Here is a 21,504-nt window from a genome sequence, read left to right as displayed (position 1 = left end):
CAAGCTCCACCTTCTTATGCCTTTCAATGGGAGTCCACAGACCCAGGGGTGACGTCATTCTGACTATGCCCTGCTCTTTTGTACAGAATATTTGAAACTGAAAAAGGCCTTTCTCAGGAGGTTGGATCTCTGTTTCCTGTCTACTGAGAAGTCTGGTATCTTCAGAATGGCTGGAATTGATCCTACATTGACATCTGCTCAATGTTTTCTCTTGGCTATAAATCTGTGAAAAAAGTTGAAAAAAAAGGATGACCACCAAAAGGGGAATTTGTATGAAAAATGTAAGTTTGGGGCCTTTTTGTATTCAAAGTGTGGTGAATAGCTTTAGTATTAAGCCTCAACCATATAGGCTCCATCCAGGCAATGTATGGTGACCATAGCGATGATCGCTGCAGTCAATAATTGTAATCAGTTGGAGCAGTTACACTGACCATATCTTTCACATGGAAATCTTCACAGGGTAGCTTTATTTTTCTCCCCTCAACGCGATGATATATATATATATATATATGTCTGTGGCCCAAAGTGTAGTGTAGCTGGTTGAAAACACCACTCTCCCCTCCACTCTGCCATTGGAACACATTGTGCAAGTCTTAGGGTTTTCCAGGCTTTATGATTATTTACACATTGGCCCACGGCCCCCTAAACATGTCCAGCAACAACACGCCGGGTTGTGTTGAGACAAAAGTTTAGAAATGATGACAGCCTTCTTGAGTCTTTCTAGCACTCTGGTTGTGTGGCCTACGCTGAAACTGTGTTACAGTGCTATTTTGTGCGACATACAGGTTTTTATGTTTGAGGTAGGGTTAGGGTCTGGTTAGGACTGTGTTATAGAAAGGGTAAATCAGTGTAACTCAGTCCTCATCTCTCTCTCTCTCTCTCTCTCTCTCTCTCTCTCTCTCTCTCTGTGTCTGCCTGCATCTTCATGGGGGCTGCTTTGAGTATAAGCCATTTTAGGGGGAACGTCTTGGTCGATCCTGACTATCTCAGACAACGAAAAAAGGCAGTTTTTTAGGGTAAGGGTAAGGGGCTAGGGAATGCATTATGCTAATGAATGTCCTCACAAAGATATTTGTACAAAAGTGTGCGTGTGTGTGTGTGCGCGCGCGCGCGCGTGTGTGGGCGGGCGGAGCAAAGTAGACGACGTCACTTCACCGGGCAGCTGCTCGGTTTCAGCTTTTCCTGCTGCCTTTATGTGCCCTTGGTAAACCTCGTGACAGATGGAATCCTGCCGTGTTTTCATTGATAAAGATAGAACGCGAAAGCAACTCTCAAGAGTGCATTGTTTTTATCTTTCTTTGTCATTCAAATGTTACACGCATGATGTTCTTTCAAGCAATGGTGCTTATTATACAGTCGTTATCTTATAATACATGTTGTGACCAGCAGTTATTGACACATTTACAAAACTCTTATATTTTGATACGGCTGTGTGGTTAGTAAAAGTCATTGACACTCGTTCTTAACCATGAAGTTTATCAGTCAAATCACACGCATGACACATGGCCTAGAGGAAGGAGTTAAAATGTCCTGCGGGCCTTGAAGGCAGCAGTCCTCCTGTGAGCGGAGGCAGCTTTCTCCTCCTATCAGCGCCATTGTGAGACCGAGTCTCCGGGAGCGAGGACGGCCCGCTTCTCCGTCGTCGACAGGACTGTTTAAATACCCCCATGTTTCTCTTTGGAACTCCGGCGGACCTGGATGTGGTAAGACAGCTTATATCTTACCATAGGTTTCGACTAAAGACGCCGGGGAGCAACGACATTACGGCACGGCGGTGTTACATTTTTGTAATGAATAATAGACGCGGGGAGGCTGGTGCTCTCTGGACAACTGAGGAGGAGAAACTTTTGGTATTTAGTGGATAATATCTGCCGATACTACTGCTTCCGTTGAGCTTCTATCGCAGTCTGAACTCTTTCAAGTGGACGGAGGCAGTGCACACCACATTCCACTGTATGACTATAAAGTCTGTAAGAACTTTTTTAACCCAAATACTATGGCTATTCTCGTAAAATACACACACACACACACACACACACACACACACACACACACACACACACACACACACAGTGCCCCTTTGGCTGTTGTAATTTCTTCTGAAAAACTGTCTAAATTGTCCTAAAGTTGTCAGACATTTGAACGGCATTAAGTGAAACAAGGCCAGATAGTGACGCAATTAAATCGGTATATTTGAAGACGTGTTGTCACTGAAAGCAGCAATGAAAACTGCACACAAATGCATTTGCAAGCATATTTAGGGTCCTTACTTTTTATCATGTGTGTAGCACGGTCTGTTCAGCTGTAAAGCTGCTTTATTGGGGTAAAAAAAATGTTATGAATGTTATGAAGTGATTTTCTCTCTGGTGTGTCTCAGTGGCAGTAAATGGAGGGGCCTTGTGTAACATGCGCCACAATACAGCAGCAGAAGCTCCTCTCCACTGAAGTGTGCTGTGTAGGTCCCACAATATAGACCCAGACAAGCCAGACAGATGTAATGCAGAGTTACACAACTAGCTCTGCTGCAGATGAGCAGAGAGCTGCTGTGGTGAGGAAGACTTGGGGGAACCCTTGCAGGGGTCCACGGTAGTATTTGGATTTTAATCATTTTGCGTTGTAAGAATAATTGTTTCAACATGTCATGTTTATAATAATAATATGTGTCTGATCATCAAATTTACCTGTCCTTCTGAATCTGACATCAAAATATGCAATTACTTTTAAAAGAAAAGTTAGATACAAGATGTCTTACGCTGCATTGAAAAGTCCACTCATGTTGGAGCACTAGAGGTTTTTCACTCTTCAATGTTGTGTCTAAAAAAGGTTTGTTCTTAAGTTAATACACCGTTCCGTGCCCAAAGCACATATGCTTCCCAAATTCCTATTTGCTTGTCGGGTCTGAATGCTCCATACCATGTCAGGGAATGGTAAAATTCCCTGGCCCTAGCATGGTTTCAAGAGGTGGGTCTGATCTCTGTAGAATAGCGCATGTGCAAGCACAGGCATGGAACATGGACATGACAGGCCTCCCTCCTCATCTGCTGCCTCTGCAAAAAATCGTATGTGTGCAGCACCACAAAGTGGAAGCCACCACCTTGCATAATCAACAAATCTAGGAATGTGGGTGGAGGTTGACCAATTAATCGGTTGGACAATTGATTGGACCAATATTTGCCTTTTTGTAGTAATCTGCATTAGCTGATGCATGTGATCATGTTGCTGCTTAACATGCAGGAGCATCTGCAGGCAGCTGAATTCCATGTCCTTCAGTCTGAAATCACACACTAGAATAGTCAAGTTCAAGTGTTAAATGCGCATTAATTGAGACCAATCACAAAGACATGCTGGTTGTTGTTACTGTGTGCAGCACTGTTATTTAATAATTAATTGATAATTTGTAATTTTTACACATTTTTTTTCTCTCTGAAACTTGGAGATGTTGGTATATGCTAACAAATGGTCTCATGCTGTAATGTGCACAAAAAACTTGATGTTTCTGCACTGTTTTTTTTTCTTTTTTGCAAAGTTCAGTTTAGATTACCTGTGGAGGTTTTCTAGAATTTAAATAGATATTTGCACTGCAGTGCAAGTGAAGTTATTTTGCACAGAATTTATTTTAAAATTTCTCATTTTTTTGGATGCAAAAGAAAGAATCAGACCAAAATATGGGATTCATGCACTGGCTGCCCTGATCTCTAAATACTGGCTGTAGTAAACCCATACCAGTCAATATGTGGGCCATGTCTCTCCAAAACAGCTCCAAATAAGCCACAAAATCAGTAATGTTCCCTTCATTAACTGAATGCTGCATGCTTCCTTAAAGCAAAAAGTTGTATCACAGTGTGATGACGTGTGTATAGCTCAGTGATGACGCAAGCGTGTTCATACCAGGTCAGGCCCGGAGCAATGTAGTGCAACCCAGAGAGGGAGTGGGAGTGGAGGGGAGGGGAAATCGTGCTTCAGAATGTGTAGTATAGTTTAAGAAGTGTGAGTGTAGTTTAATGCTGACCTTTGACTCGCTCCAAGCATCTTGTGATGTCATGAACCCTGATTGTAGGTAATAGTCCGCAACTCAGATTTCATGAAAACAGTTTTCTAGTATCAAACTCTGCACATATATCATAATTCTGCACGACGCACCTTGAACATCCAAACAAATAATCGAGACACAAAACATGCTTGTGAGAGATAGTTTACTGCCGAGATTCCTTCAAAAAACTATGAAGAAATAGCCTCCACTCTGATATTCAGTATTCTTTCCAAATCCCCTGCATCAACACTGAACTGAGAAGAAATATTTGGGTACATTTAATAAAATTGGAGTGCCTCTTCAACACACATCTAAACAGGCTGTTTTAGAGGAAACGTTGAGGCGAGGTGGCAGCTGCAGCCTTTTATTGTCAATCTCTAAGGCTTGAATTTATGGTAATAAGCGAGTTCTGTTGCTTTGCCTACTGTGTGAGCGATGGACGGAGCATGCAGCGCTATATATACCTCCAGCAGCTGAATTGCTATTACCCACAGTAGTGAGGCTGCTCTCAGTGCAGCTGTTGGGCTTGTACTGCATCAATGAGCTTTATACTGAAGTCATAAGGATGCTGCCTGCCTGCCTGCCTGCCTGCATGCAAAAAAAAAAAAAATGATGACACTTGCAGGATGGAAGCTGGTGCTGCTGTAACAAGGTAAGCAGTGTGGTAATAGGGCTGATCCTAGGTGCTGCAGTAATAAGGCAGATATACTGCAGTAATAAGCGGCACACTCCTCCACACCCAGTGACCGGACACATTTGACGCGATAGATTTCAGTAGTTTGCTGCTGGAAGTGTCAAGCTGTGTTTCCTCCCCTCGAAGAGGCTGGGTGGAAAGAGTGGAGCGCTCCACAGCATGCAGACACGTCTGCTGACCTAAATCTGCTCTCTTCTTCTGTCTTGTATTTATAGACTTAAGTGTGTGTGAGTGTGTGTATCAGGTTGTGTGTTAAGAAAGTACTGACCTGCAATTTGCATTGGACGATTATTTTGCATGATAATGGATGTCAACTTTTATTTTTTGCAAAACAGTGGACTGACACATTAGTTAACACTGCACTTTTAAACAGGGATTCCTGGGGTGAGGATCAGGACCCCGTAGGTGGGACGTGAGACAGCGATGAGGGGTTGTAAGATTTGATTTCCTGCAATTAAAAAAAAGTGAAAAATTAGTAATGGAATTGTTTTTTTAATGTAAAAATATTAATATAACCATGCTTCATACAATCATTGAAAACCTGGCAAAGTTTGGCATATGACAGTAGCACTTTCCAGGCCTTAAGATGTGTCAAAAAATAAAAGAAATCAGAATTTGTTGGAAAAATCTTGGAAATTTGCTTCACAAGCATATTTGTGTACCGTATATTTATTTTAGATAAGACTGCCAAAAAGGAAAAGTCTCTTTTGGTTACAATTTTTGGAATTAAATTGATTTATATTCACAAGTTTGTGGCATCTTTATTTTAGGGGTACAAAGCTGAAAAGTTTTAGAGCCCACTGCCTTTAAAGAGATACACAATTTTTCTTAAAAATTCTTATTCTCTTTTTGAATGAGGACAAGTTGAGGTGGAGCAATGCACCTGTTAGGGTCACACTGTTAGAGGTGACTCAATGTGCTTCCTGCTACAGCTGTAGACACAAGTTTGTTGAACTTCTATTGTCAGTTTATTTCGACACACCTGCCTTCATAGTGTGTGAGAGGCTTCAGGTTTTGATGCTGTTGAAGAATACTGAGAGGTTCTTCTATTTTGTCCAATTCTGTGAGGAAACTACATTAAACTTTTAAAACACCATCTCTAAATCACTTTGTGTACCAATTTAACTGTTAGCTTTTAGTTTCAAAATGAGTCAGAGGAAAAAGTCAGTGACTGTTGCTCTGCCTCTGACCTTTGCACTCCCCTCTCGCTCCACACTCCTCAACACTATCTGAATCAGAGTCTGATAAACTCTGAACTAACTTAAAGCCCAAATCTTACACTGCAAATACCGTGAGTCAACAGCACAAGCTGTGTATTAATACTAATAAAGATTGCTAAAAAACATATTTAATCTGAAATCAATGTGAAAGCTGCATGGTAGAGGCTGTGGTGTTTTGTAACCAGGTCTGTCATTATGTAAGAGATCATAGTGAATTCCCTGTCTGATTCCCAGCTGACCTGTCATGTGAGTGTTTATGATCATTATAAGAGGAACACACACACACACACACACACACACACACACACACACACACACACACACACACACACACAAATGCAGATTGATTCCAGCAGCAGGATTGGCTTGTTTATTTTGCTCTTGGCTCTCCTCTGCCATCTGTCCATCATTGTTGTTCTACAGCAACACTGGAACACACATTTGAGCATATTTCATATCCAGAGTGTGAACAAGTCAGGGGTTGTTTGGGGTCAACAGTGTGGGGTCCCAGACATTTGAACAGCACTAACCCTTTCGCTTGTCTCACTCCAGCTCAGAACACAGGCCAGTGCAAAAGAGTGAATACAAAAAGTGAGAGGAAAAAATAGCTGGTTTTAATTATGATCATTTTATTCCTGATTATAACTTCTGTTTAGGGCTGTTAAAACTTTAAAGAAATACTCAAAAATACAATATAAGTCAGCACCTGTGTTGAGGAGGAGGAGGGGGTGGAGGAGTGGGTAAAGCAAAAGCAGCAGCAGCAGAAACTGTTGTGATCGTCTGCTACTGTTGAACGTGGTGGGCCTTGTCAGGTGAAGACCACAACCCTCCTTCTCTGGCTTTGTGTGGAATGTGTTTACTAGGACCACATTATGTGTCTTGCTCCCTCAAACACACACACGCAATCAGACAGCGTGGTCCTCATGTTTAGAGCTGGTTGGATAACTGTGAGGAGGAGCAGTGGAGATGCAGTCATAACTGAACGTGCTACAGTAATGTGTCATACTACACATACAGCACACAAGCAATTAATCTAGCTGCTGCAATGTAGTGTGTGTGTGTGTGTGTGTGTGTCCATACTTTGTGCATCCAGAGAACCTGAAATAGCCTAATGTGGAGGTGAGGGGGAGGGGTGGATGTGCAGCACAGGCATGGAAACCAGGGTATCCGGTTACAGGATCATAATATCACTGCAGAGTCCATCCACTAGTGCTGCACTACACACACACACACACACACACACACATAACACCACAACTAGCTCTTGTTTACTCCATGCACTGATGTGGTGTTTGAAGGCACAGTGGACTGCCCAAAACACACTCTTGCATGTACATACACTCGAGGTCGCTGAGTAATGTTTAAACACTTGATCTTTAACACACTTCCATCGTCCCCAGACTCAGTTTCAGAATGTTTTGCAGTTACAGATTATTAGTTGAAGACATTTCAGAGTAAAATAGTGGACTTTGTGTGGCTCAAATGCTGGAGGCGGCCAAGCCTGTGAAATTTTTAGGTTCATATCAGGACATTTGGGGATATTTCAGGTTAGAGGTCTATTTTGCTGCCAGATGATGTTCTTTTAAACAGATTAGATTGGTAATCATGCAAAGTGAAATTGCTGAAGAAAGTGTAGGGCTCCAACAAATAATGTTATAATTTTAATGATACCCGAGGTATCAGGGCCAGGAGACCATGAATCAACACCACTTACTCATTCAGTTAATCAGTCACTGAGTCACTCACTCACTGGGAGGATACTTAACTCACTCACAAGAGGTGAGTCCAGTTGCCTAAATTGATTATTTTTGAGAGATACTAAACTCCATCATCAGAAAAAGCATTGTGATTGGATGACGTCAGCAATGATGTGTCTGAGGGTCTATGGGCTGAGATGCCATGCCGCACCCTAATTATGACTAGAATTTCATTGTCGTGCCTCAAAAATTTAAGTTCAACCCAAACAGGGACAGATAAGGGACAAATTAGAGGTATGCCTGTTCTGACTGACAGCTTTTATATCTCAGGGATTCCTTCTACGTATGTTTAGCTAATCTTTTAAAATTTTGGCCAGCTTAAATAAATACATCTATCACTGTATAGCCCCCGATTTAAAATGTAAATGGTTTTAGCTGTAACCGGATACATGTTTCCTACATATTAACACGTCCTCAGCGATCCAATCACAAGCGGACTTCTCCAAGTACAGGTGTTAACATTGTCAGGACACATTCAATGGATTTACATACACATTTGCAGTTGAGCTATATTTACATTAACTACTTTTGTTGTTCCAATATATCAGTGGCAGGGGAGAATCGATCAATTGATTAGTCAGGAGCAATGACTCCGCATTACAGTAAGTTGTAATCAGAGTCTCTTCTGGTTCACCCTTTCTGTTATAAACCGAAAAAAGTTAACCAGCAACAATCAGCATCAATGATTGACAGCAGACTTATTATTTAAAGAATATTGAAGAAAAACGCAATTTCCTAAGCTGAGAGAGTATAAAGTTTGCATCTCTGTACAGACCGAGTTCTCTCTGTAGGTTCACCCGCTATGTTGATACCTCCCTTCACTGTTAGCTTGTCAACCTCTGGTTTATATACCGCTTAAGTCCAGTGTACATCCAACATAGAGGCCATTTTTTGGCATATCTAAGCATGCCAGAGGAACTAGATTCCCAACCACATTATCTAGGTATTTAAGTCCGACTCTGAAAATTACAATCACAGTACAACATATCAAAATGTATTTTTAAAAGACCAGATTTACTTGGACTAACATAAAAATTAGTGGCAATGCTTGTAAACATTGTTGTCTTTTGTCAGTCAACAGCCTTGTGGGTTTGTTTTGGAGCAAGTTTAAAAAATTGACAATAGTATGCTACAAGTCAGTCTAGCTCATCCAGCAGACTCAAAGAGCAGGATCCAGGCCAGAGAAACATAACATCTATGATTACAACGACTCTTGTGCTGGTGTGCAAGGACTGATATTAAAAAAAGATACCTATGTATTGATGCTGATTGACCTTCATAACTTGACCTCATAGCAGTTATGTTTGGTTCCAAAGATGTCCGGAGAGGGTTTGCTATATTAATTTGAGTAAAAGTTCTTCTAAAGTCAGTTGGTGGTGTGTTAAGTCAGAGCGACCTTGAGTAGAGACCACAGCTCCATGTTGGATTGCAGCACCAGAGTCATTTCTGATCTGCTTTGTATTCCTACCCAGCCATGGTTGATCGCGTGGTCCTGGCCCTGTGACTCAAAGTAGCATGGAGTTTTTGAGTTAAAGAGCAGATGTGGGATGAAAAAGAAAGAAGGAAAAGAAAGTGACCAAAGAAGAGAAGAGGTGGAGGAGAACGGGAAGAGGAGGATAATGAAGTGGAATGTAAGGGGTGGGGCACCTCTGGTATGTCAGTGCTGCACTCTGTCTGTGTATGAGTGTGTGTTTGAGTCTAAACACCCTACCATGAGTCAGTTAGTCAGACATGCACAGCTGCTTCGTCTCTCAATCACACACCCGCAAACTGCTTTGAAACTGTTGCTCTCTCTTTGACTCTCCTTTCTGTCGCTCTGTGATTTGCCATTTTTCTAGATAAGCTGCTGCAATGAATGCTAGAGATGTCGATGGTAATAAGTCAGGGACACCTGCTGTTAAAATGCAGTCAGTAACTATCCTGGTGATATCTGCTGTGGTGTTTTTTCCCCCTGCTCTTCACCTGTCAATCAAACAGTGCGTGATACTTGTCACAGCCTTTAGCTTTCAATTAATAATCGGAATGTGTCAGCAATTGTCCCCACTACCATGTACGTGTGCTGAAGTTGGCCCAGTTTACTTTACCCTCTCCTGCACTCATCTTCAGTCTTTTCCATCTTCTATTGATGGGAGACGGTTTTCAAAGTAGATATACTTTTCCTTAAAGCAGAATAAATTTTATCCAGCAAGTTGGACACTGTTAAGTAGTGAAGCCAAGATCCCATTACATTATATTCGAACTTGTCAGAGCACATTGTCACACCACACAACTTGATGACTTAAATCCAGAAAGTCCTTCATGACTGGGGGACAGTAGTTCATTCCAAAAAATTAACCAAAAGTCTATGGCCTGTTGTTAAATGTGTTGACCAGTTACGGCCAGTGTCCCCCGGTGTAACTACATTGGTTCTTACTGCAAATGCGTGAGCAGAATCAACAGTCTCCAGTACTGAAAATCACTTGTGCAGGGTTCCACTCACGCTTTGTCTTGTATTCTCATTGGCTTTCATAGCGGAAGGTCACAGGAGATGTGATCTAAATATTCACATGATAGATATTAGGAACCTGTCAGCCATCTATCAGTGAGCTATCAAATCTTTGAACAGTTCACACCTATCCCTCCAGCACTGTTTTCTGCACGACCCAAAACCCATTTATACCTAACATTAGATAGGTATAAGATTAAGGGCACTAACTAATACGGAATCAAATATGTGTCCACTTTGGAGGAATGTTGAGTGAACAACCAATAAACAGGTGTTGAAGGCAACTTGTGCTTTGTTTGCTGCTGTTTTTTTCTTTAAACATCTTGCTTAATGTTTTGAGCAAACTATGAGAATGTTTTATTTTGAGTAATTTCTGCAGTTATGCTTCTTTAACAACACACAGTCATGTTGAAAACAATCATTTTTAATTCGCATCCCAAAAAATGTGTTGAGGATGGCATGAACTCAGCAGGACATTTACTGCTGTGCAACAGTGCTCTCTGGTGGCTCCACATTCTGAAATGACCTACAAGAGTCTGTTTTTATACTCTTAAAGTCATGTTACATCTTGATTTGCGGTAGTGATGGACCCTGTGATGTCACAGTTGGGTGGTGCTACAGGTGCAGAGGATGATGAAAAAGACTTGAAACTGCAGTTTTGTCGTAGTTATCAGCAGCTCCAGTCAACAAGGTCATATTGGCTGATACATAATCCCAGCCCATTTAGCAGTCTTCCATTATACTAAGAGGACTTTAAGCTAAGGTAATTGTAACACTGAATGTTGGTGTCAGCACATGTGTGATGGATGCTCATCATCATGTTCTAGTCTTAATGTGCTCACCGGTTGCCTGTTAAACAGTATTCTTTTTTCTGCATGTTCAGTTAAGAGGGAATATTTCAACATCAGCTTGGTTGTACTCTTGCTGCGGAATGTCGTTTGTTACCCTCCCACCTTTTACAAGATCAGTCTCTCACCTACTCCTCTCACTTCTCCTCCTCCTCCATCTCTCCATGTCCTGCCCCCCAGCACCCCTTCTAACCTCAACAACCCCCCCCCCCCACCTCCTTCTCCTCCTCCTTTCCCCCCATCCCCGTTCTTTGTCATCTCTTTGGGTGAATTCCCAGCTGACTCCGTTTGTCATGGCAACCAACCAGTCGTGGTGACTGGGCCTGCAGCTCACACTTCCTGTGTGTGTGTGTGTGTGTGTGTGTGTGTGTGTGTGTGTGTGTGTGTGTGTGTGTGTGCGTGCGTGCGTGCGTGTGTGCGTGCGTGTGCGTGCGTGCGTGTGCGGGTGTGTAGCGACTGGCTGTATGAGCCTGTCAGCCTGGATTAGACTCAAACACACTGCAGCGATGCCTGCTTTCTTTCGTTCTTTCTTGTTTGCTGTATGTTTGGCCTTCTTTCCTCCGTTGTCCGCTGCATCAGCAGTCATACAACAGTTGGATCTGATCGATTAAATAAACTGTTGGAATATTTTTTGCTCATTAATACACTGTGTCTTTGTCATTCTAGCTCTCTGTTCTTCCACTTTATGTCTCTTACCCCACCACCACCCTGCTCCACCCCCTCACTGAGTAACTCCATGTGCTATTTAATATGGCAGGGGGAGGGTGGAGGGGGTTTGGCTTTAAATCTGGCCTATGATCTTGTGGTACAGCAGGGAACACTGCTATTACATAACTTTTCTGTGTGTGTACGTGTGTGTACGCGTGTGTACGCGTGTGTACGCGTGTGTGCACATGCATGTGTGTACATGCTTATGTTATGCTGGGCTAAAAGTATACAGTACCAAGACCCCCATTTCAGCTGCTCTTGGTTTTAATGTATGGTTTGTGAAATCCCTGCTCCAATATGCTCTAACACTGTGTGAAATTTTAAAGCTTGTGAAGCACAGCAGTGAATATGTTTGTGCTTCACTGGGCAGAGATGCTGTGTTGCGTTAACAGTGTTCTGAGGTATAGAAGTGTGTCTAGATTCAAATCAGCATGTGGGAACCCAAATGCCAGATGTAAAAGTGATTTTTGGCGTTCGTATTATAAATGAATGACTAATCACAAATTACACCCTTTTCATCATAGGAGATTCACTCATCAGACAGGGAAAACAGGTTTTTAGTCATAGGTGTGCGCTGAATCTGTTATATTTAAAAGATTAAAAGTTAGAAAAGCTTGCACATAAAAATACCAATTAAAAGGATGCTTCTTTGAATTCTCATAAACTTCTCACTTCACCCTCTTCTTTTTTAATGCATGCAAGGGGATACATTTGGACTGGTGCAGAGGATTAATTTTAAGGTGAAGGGTAGCTCAAACCAGTACTTAAAGAGCAAACTCACTAGGTGATCCTCACCTTGCTCAAGCAGGTTGTCCTTTAAAGTTGGATTTAATTGACTAGTGTAAGCCCTCTGCACCATGCCCAGGCACAGTACACCTCCTTGGCCCCTGCATGGCTCTATGAGGTGGTCTTTGGCATGGCACACTTGCACGTGCACAAGCATGTAATGTGGACAGCAGCTGTGTGTATTTCAGCTGCGCATACAGTAAGCGAACTAACTCCAGTAGAGGGAGTGATGAGGGCTGTCATGCTTCAGCATGGTACAAGGCAACCAGGCCAAGAGTGAGTGCACTCTAGATTTTGGATGACCAATCATGTTTCCTGCTTTTCTTTTACTTTCTTCATTCTATGCTGAAAATCTTGTGTTTTGGGTGCTGCGTCAGACAAATTAAACACATTTTTTTTCTCTTTACTTAAGTGGCCTGGTAAAATAGTTTTGAATTGGAAAATTTTATGATGACCAAATCATCAAGAGGGCATATGGCTCAGAGGTAGCATGGCTGTCTAGCTACCAAAGGGTCACTGGTTTGATCCTCATTTCCCCAGTGACCATGTTGAAGTGTCCTTGAGCAAGAAAAAAAATGGATGGATGGATGGACAAAATGATCAGTCCAAAAATTGAGATAATAGATTTATTGATACTGAATGTATTTGTTATTTGGTGTGACTTGCCTCATTGTGTTCCAGCCACCAAATTAACTCCTGTCTCTCTGGTTTTGTTTTCAGATTTATGTTCGGTAAAGGTGCAAAGCGAAAGCTGGACGAGGATGAAGAGGGGCTGGAAGGCAAAACGCTGGAGGCATCGATGGCGGGAGGGGGGCTAGGCCTTAGTCAAGAGGGCCTGTCCAAGGTATCATACACCCTTCAGCGGCAGACAATATTCAACATCTCCCTGATGAAACTGTACAGCCAGCGGCCGCTTGGTGAGCCGAGCCTGGAGCGCCGTGTCCTCATCAACAACATGCTGCGGCGAATCCAGGATGAACTAAAGCAGGAAGGTTCTCTGCGGCCGTTGCTTTTGCCACCTTCGCCGCCACCTGACGACCCCATGGATGAGGGCTTCCGTGAGGCACCGCCCTCCTTCGGTGTTTTGTCTGCCGCAGCGACGACCCAGGTGTCCCAGCCGTCAGGTCTGCTGATGCCAGTGATCGTTCTACCACCTTCACCCCATCCTTCGGTGCCTCCCACCAGCCAGTCTTCCCAGGCCGGCCCCGATCATCTGGACACCTGCTCGGCCCCTCTGGAAGCCTGCCTCACTCCAGCCTCTCTACTGGAGGAGGATGGTGGAGATTCAGCCTTTTGTGCTTCATCTCCACCTACTCCTCCTTTGTCGCCTCCCCCTGTGCAGCCTCCACCTTTGACGTTGGCACTTGTGAGCCAGGCGTCGACCAGGGTCCCTTTGCGTGTCTCATCCAATGACTGTCTCACCTCCACTTTGAGTGACATGGAGTTGGGTCCTCCCACAGCCATAACAAGGACAGCAGCAGCTAATACTACGACCGTGACTACCTCCCCAACTCCCACGCCACTCACCCCACCCTCCTACTTAGCTGCCCTGTCCCCGACACCCATGAGCCCAGCCAAAGACTGCAGAACAGTGGGTGCTAAGCCAGAGGTAGCTGGCGTCTTGCTAGCGGAAGGCCGCTGCACCGAACTTCGACCCATTGACACTCTACCTGCACTGCCCCCTGGTGGCCTAGTAGACATTTCCCCCTCTCCTTCCTCCCCTCCCTCCTCAATCTCACCCTCGGGGTTTCTCTCAGACTTGGCGCTGGACGATGTCCTGTTCGCTGACATCGACACGTCCATGTATGATTTTGATCCCTGTACTACAGCAGGGGCAGTAGGCATGACTGCAGGCACTGGCCTCACCAAACTGTCACCAGTGGTGACAGCAGATGACCTGCTAAAATCACTGGCATCTCCATATAGTGGTCCCGCCCCTCAAGTTTCAGCCAATCAGCCTTTTAAAATCGATTTGACAGAACTGGATCACATCATGGAGGTGTTGGTTGGCTCGTGACAAGCAGGAGCCACCGTCTTTTTAACAGTTTAATCCAGAGAACAGACTGATATGAACATTTGGGATGGATTCTTTCCCATTTGGTGTTTTTATGTTTGTTTTTAAAGAGACTCTCTTTATAGGTCGGTAATTGTAAGCATCAATGGTGATGTTAATTAGTACTACTATCACAACTACTACTACTACTCAACACTGTGCATGGACTGTGCTCACCGTTCCAGATACAGAAATTAAATCACCGGGAACACACATAAGTTTGTATTTCTGTACTTGTGAGGACCTCCACTGACTATATTCATTCCCTATTTTAAACCCAATTCTAGTTTTAAATTTGCAACCTGGACCTAAGCCTTAATCCTAAAATGTTGCTGTAAATAGAATAAAAACAAGGACTGTCAAATTGTCCTCACTCTAGAGGACCTTTGCAATTACTCCTCACATGTAGAGAAATACAAGTGACTACACACACACACACACACACACACACACACACACACACACACACACACACACACACACACACACTTCATGGCTTTTAACAGATGAGTGCCTTTCAAAATGACCACTTATTCAATTCCTGTTTTACAGTATTTGTCTGTTATTTCTATTTCTTTTCACTTTGATAGCCTAATAGGTCTCTCTGTCAATTTTAATTTATTCTGTTGAATTGATTCTGTTATCAAGTGAGGTAATCTCTCAATGATCAAATAATGATTATTTAATCTTATTACAGATTTATTTGAACAGGAAGCATAAAATGTTTTGTTTTTAATGAGGAATTTATTGTTTTAACAGCGTGCTACATATTAGCTTTGCTTTATAATTACGCTTCTAGAGCACATAGCACGATCGTTATTTGAAGTTCTTGTACACATCTTGTCGAGGAATTCAGTTCAGGTCTTTCCCTTTCTAATTGGCAGGTACGTAACTGAGCTGAATGCTGTTTTACATGGGCTCGGTCTTCTGGGCTAGTTATCGTGCATCAGTTACTGCAGAATTCAAATGAGCTGCACCCGCAGGAAATGTGTTTACATTGGAAATGGCTGCAGCACCACGGCAGACTCTTGCTTCTCATTTGGGTGGAGAACATCTTAAATGTACAGCCTAAGCAAAGACTACAGGCGGCTTACACATCAATCATTTTTTTGAGTTTTTTTTTTTCCAACCACATTTAATTTAGATGTACAGAACTCCGAACAGCACTCACTGATTGCAGGGAAAGTCAACAACGTGACTGCACACTTTCCTCAGAATTGCCTAAAGAAAAAAAGAAAAGCTATATATTTCAATAGATATGCCTTATTTTGGGGTGTTTAGTTCCTACAGATTTAACAGCATGAGTGACAGATCACAGCATGGCACCCAGTATTACATACACCTCACACATCTGTTTGCAGAGTGTGTTTACTTGAGTTTTGAATAGAAGCCCCAACATCTTGAATCTCAGGGTTCTGCTCACTTCTGTACATTGATGCAGTACAGTTTTGAGGTTGACCCCAAATCCCATATAAACAACTACTGGAGGGCTGTATTGGTCTCATAAATAATTTGAATGTGTAGTTCCACTGAACTAGGAAACCCAAACCAAGGTGTTAACCTGATAGTACAACCAAGTCAAATGCTCTCTTGTTTCACTATGGTCACTATGAAATAGTTTTGGTAGGAAAAGAGAATGCGTAATGGCTGATCAAAGATGGAGGCTTTTGAAGGTTTATTCCCCCTCTCTCGATAAACAATAGCATTTAATGGGCATCTCTATGCAAGAATTAGTGTTGGTCATTATTTGCAAATGATTTATTCATCAATAAACTCCAGAATAGTTGCCTTTTGATGGTGGCAAGGTCTCTGCTATTAGTAAACACATTAGCAAACGGCCAAACCAACATAAGTAAACCTATTGACAGGACCAGAGGGTATTACAGTTGAAGAGTCTTTATGGTAAAAGTAAATGACCTGTTTTGAAAAAAAAAAAAAAAAAAAATTGTGAAATTCCTATACTTGCTGCAACATTTGGCTTGTCATTAGAAACAGATAGAGTGAGTGAACAAAAACAATCAGTATGATCAAACGTTAAAGGGAAAATTCTGTTCTGACATAATATCTGGCTGCTTAAAAACTCAATGTTCCATTTTGTTTACTAGCTGTTAACTAAGTTTGTTTTTTCTTAGGTTTGTGGTACCTCAGAAGGCAAATTTTAACCTAATCAATTGACCCAGTATGATATGGTAACATGGATTGGTAGAGCTTTAATTTTGACATTCGTGATGACTTTTACCACCAAAACCCAGTTATAACTGCTGTTCAGATGACATCACCGTGATACATATCAAGAAACAGTTGTCTATCCATATAGGTAGAGACAGCATGGACAAAGGTGTTGGAAATTTTTCTTTTTCCTTCTGGTGTAATTAATTTATAACATAAGAAACCCTAAATATGTGTGACTGCCAATTTAGAAATGATATCGTGAATAATGGTATGTTAGTGGTATTTCTAGCTGAGCTCCCAGTTGCTGCATATCAGTATTTGTTAGCGAGAGAAATGGTGTTATGTGGAATCCAGTCTGACTCATCCTATTGTGTTAGCCAACAGCAGAGAGGGCGAGGTGTTTGAAAAACTAGTTCCCATGGAAGATCATTAGTTTCTCAGTCTGACCGTATGTAACTGATCAGCATTTGAAATCAACTCAAAGCCGAATGTGAGCTGAGCAGATGGCAGCACCAACTGATACTATTTGTAGATGACTGCGTCATGTTTCTTCCACTATGTTTAAAATTTCGAGTGCTTGTTTGTTTGTTTTTTGTCAATGAAGTTATTTATTCATATTGTTTTTTTTTTCTTTTCTGTGTAAATATATTTATTTTTGATGTGAAGTGAAAATTTTGATTGTAAATGTGTGTACAGAATATGTGGTAGGAATGTACCCTGCTCCAGATAGGAATGTATCTGAGTGTGGAATTAGTTTTGAATTGTTTTTATATACATAGGTCGACCTATTATCTTGTTTATCTGTTTGTTTTTTATGTTATTCATTTTGTGAGGATGCCACCCACACCTTTTTTACATCTTTTGTACTCTTTTGTTAATCATTTTCCAGTTGAAGCCGAATACTTCATGCAGCAATACTCAAAAAAACCTGTATCCAACCTTCAGATGTCAAGACTCCAAAGCCTGTCATTGACGCTTCAATGCCAAAAGTAATGTACATAGTATGAACAACATTCAAAGCTCTTGAGACTTTTCGGATCGGTGTTACTGAATCTGTTTTAGCGCTGTCGGAGCATGCGGCTGTTCCACTCCCTGAGAAGATTGGCCAGCCGCACTCAAGGCTAATTTCCTCTACAAAGGCTGTATTTTTCACAGACCTTAGAGCTGTGCCTTTTTCTATGCAATAGAAGACAGAAAAAGAATATACGAACACACGCACGCACACACACACACACACACACACACACACACACACACACACACACACACACACATATATGTATACTTGTGATGTGTGTACATATATTTATATATATACATATATGTATGTGTATATATGAATATAATATACATATGTGTATGTATATACATGCATATATACATACTGTATATATATAATGATATGAAAGAGAAACTGACTGCTGTCTATGAATTTGAAACAGTCTTACTTTTGTAGTTTTATATATATATAAATATATATATATAAATATATATATATATATATATATATATATATATATATATATGTATATACAATAAACTGTAAAAAGTGCAAAGGTCTATGAAATCTTGATGGTTTTTTTACATGCATACACGTGACCACACTGCAATCATGTGCGGTTCAACATTTTGTCGAACTGCTCTTGCCAAAAATGAACTTCAGTGCTGATCGTATACATTGACACAGCTGAAAATGTCATCCATCCATCCATTTTCTCTTCCACATATCCGTTAAAGGTTGGGGGGGGGGGGGGCTGGAGCCTATCCCAGCTGACATTGGGCAAGAGATGGGGTTCGCCCTGGACGGGTCACCAGTCGGTCGCAGGGCCATCGGGAGCAATTGGGGGCTCAGTAGCAGACTGCAACGTGGTCACCAGGGGAAGTGAGGATTGAACCAGCGACCCTTCAGTTGCTAGATGCTCACTCTACGCCTGAGCCATGCTGCCCCCAGCTGAAAATGTTCTCATCAAAATCTAAACGTTGAATGAGAAGAGCATGGTTTGGGATCAACCAAATGACATCATATAAATTGTGACACCTCTTTTTCCTTTGATGCATTTGCAGCAATGGTAAGCATTGGTTTGTAAATATTTTGTGATTCCTTGAAAAGATATTATTTGCAAAGCTTAACTCTCCTTGTTATCAATTTCTCGTTATTTCTATTTAGCAAATTCAAACTAAAATCTAGCTTTCTAAATAAAGGTAGCATTGTTTTTATACTAAATTTATGTTATAGACTCATGTATGTAGTTTACTTTTTTTTGGATTGCTGTTGCCTTTTTGTCAGTTAAATGCTTCCATATTCAGGTTTGAGTCCCAGCCTGTAAAATGCATCTTCATTGGTCTGATTAGGAGTGTTTCAGTTGAGTGTATTCAGTTTCCCAAATGAAAACTGCTATTTTGCAGTCATGCCGCCGATCACATGGTAGCTCAGATTTGATTTTCGAGCCCATCCATCCACTGGATCCAGTGTATATCTCTGGATAACGGTTTAACAGCCTTTATTATGAATCTCAGCTGATATCCTCCACCGTGTTTGTTTTTTCTTCTGGTTGACAGTGGCACTGTGCCAACAGTTGCCACTGTTAAACAGCCATGACTTCTGATCCGCAGGCTGGTGGTTATTTCCAGCATTCAGGCCACACAGCTGTGAGGGGAAGGGGGACACTCTGTCTCTATTGGTGGAGGGAGGGAAAGTTTAGCTCAACTTAGCAACAGCACAGCTAAGGTCACTGAGGACAACAGAGAAGACAGTCAGTAACAGAGGCAGAAAAGAGACAGAGGGCTGCTTCTCTCTCTCTTTCTCTCTCTCTCTCACTCTCTATGTTTAAGTACTATATATTCCCTACTTGGTACTTGGCCTCCATGTTTATCCCTGATAGATCCTTTAACTTTCATTTAATAGTTACTTTTTATACATTTTTTTTATTATTGATGAAAAGTGTACAAGGCATCAAAACAAACTAGAACAAGATAAAAAAAAACCAGGACATAGATAAATCTGAACAATAATAATTGTCTATTTAGCGAATGTATTATGATAAGTGTAGGGTGAAAATACAATGTGTGTGCCATCAGAGGGGTGGAAGATAAGTAAGCTGAATTCAGAATACATAAGTAGTTTTTCCAAGTTGTTATACAGCATTAGGGGAAGAAAAAGAGAAGGAAAAAGAAAGAAAGAAACAAAAAAATGGTATGGATTGATTCTTGATGGTAGTGTAGAGATGGTGAGAGGTGAGGCCATATGAGGTCACTGGAGAGGCAGGCAGGAGGGCTGATTTGGAGGGTTATACTTAGCTGATTTGGTAGTCATATTTCAAATGTCATAAAACATTACACACTGTCTTTATAAATTTGCACATCAGTATGTTAACAGTTCTGTACACGTTTGTTTATTACAGCTGAATCATAGAATAGCTTAAAACCTTTTATTTGACGTATTTTATTGTATTTGTGAAATAGTTATAAGAATTGAAGACTCATTCTAAGCAGCATAATATGGGAATTCACATGTCAAAATTTATGTGATAATCCATTCATACCATTTAGAACAAATCATACATTTTTGAGAGACAAAAACAAAATTTCAAATAAAAATGTTTGAAAACAGCTTTATAATTATAGTACTATTATTAATTTTTATTCCTCTTTACTGTAAACAAATCCAGAAAAAGGACACATCCTAAATAATCACTCTGTTGTGCAGGAAGAAACTTATTTTACCTTCCCTTTACGTCAACAGGCAAGAAAAAAATACAAAAAGATAAATAAATGAATAAATGGGTTGGCATTTCCCCTTGTATGTACTTGAGCCTGAAGTTCATTTACTCATTTTCCCTCTCCATTAATACTGCAATTATTGAGGAGTACAAACACAGTGAGTACAAATACAGTGAAACAGCAGCGTTCTTTTAGTGCCATCTTGTGGCCACTCGTCCCAGGTGCAAACGTTAATTCTAGGAAAAAAAATTAATTACAACTGTGCATAACATATCAACATGTCAGTCTTTCCGTAATGTAAAGTTATGTTATGAATGCACTTATCATTTTTTTTAAATACTTCATCATCTTTCCACACTTCTGGTCTGTTTAACTGTTCACCGTGTACCTACTACGCCCCCTGCAGGAGACAGAGCAGCGCTGGCCATGGTGCTGACTGCCTGCCCACGTCTCCATCCGAATCCTTTGAAATGCCTCTTGCATCAGAGCACAAAGTTCATCTTACAATGCTTTTGAATTTGCTTTTAAAATATGAGATTAATTACAAGGTGAAACTGATACAAACAACTGAACCTGCAGATTTATGAAAGCATTATTTTTGGACACTTCCTGTCTTTTTGCTGTTGTTGTTGTAATTTTTACTTTTGGAAACAGGATCACCTCTGCATCGTCACTCAGAAGCTTCTTACAGCTCCACCAAACACGTGCAACACCATCATCTACCTTTTTGATTCAAAAGCACTTAAAGCAATACTTCACCCAAATTTTTTCTCTTCACACACTCACAAATAGGTGTCTTGATCACATGAGAGTGTTCCCCCCCCCCCCCCCTCCTGCCAGCTATGTGTTTTTAGCATGAAACTAATGGTGCCAGTTCGAACCTTGAACAAGTGAGGATGAGCCATGAGAGAGTGAGCTGGTCACTCCGCGCTCATTCAGGGTGGAGCGCCCAACTGAAAGTGTTCAAGTCTGTTTTAGCAAAAATCAAAATGTTTGTGGATCACCGGGCATACAGTTTGATGTGGAAAATG

The 21,504-nt window shown here is 41.4% G+C and overlaps 1 protein-coding gene across 2 annotated transcripts in view; it reads left to right on the top strand.

The window, feature by feature from the left end:
- Positions 1-18,194, top strand: part of sertad2b (SERTA domain containing 2b) — a 43,800-nt gene extending 25,606 nt beyond the window's left edge. The window contains exons 1-2 of one of the 2 annotated variants that reach the window (XM_086181121.1): positions 1,608-1,703; positions 13,249-18,194. In XM_086181121.1, coding sequence (XP_086037247.1) covers positions 13,253-14,545 — 1,293 coding nt within the window. In that variant the 5' untranslated portion in view covers positions 1,608-1,703; positions 13,249-13,252 and the 3' untranslated portion in view covers positions 14,546-18,194. Of the gene's footprint in view, positions 1-1,607; positions 1,704-13,248 lie in introns of those variants that run through there. The other variant, XM_086181122.1, reaches the window with a different exon arrangement.
- Positions 18,195-21,504: the final 3,310 nt, after the last annotated feature.

The sequence above is a fragment of the Aulostomus chinensis genome, chromosome 16 (genome assembly GCF_037954235.1).
Source record: "Aulostomus chinensis isolate RoL2024-O1b breed Wild chromosome 16, RoL_Achi_v1.0, whole genome shotgun sequence".
Classification (NCBI taxonomy): domain Eukaryota; kingdom Metazoa; phylum Chordata; class Actinopteri; order Syngnathiformes; family Aulostomidae; genus Aulostomus; species Aulostomus chinensis.
This window is presented reverse-complemented; position numbering and strand designations above follow the sequence as displayed.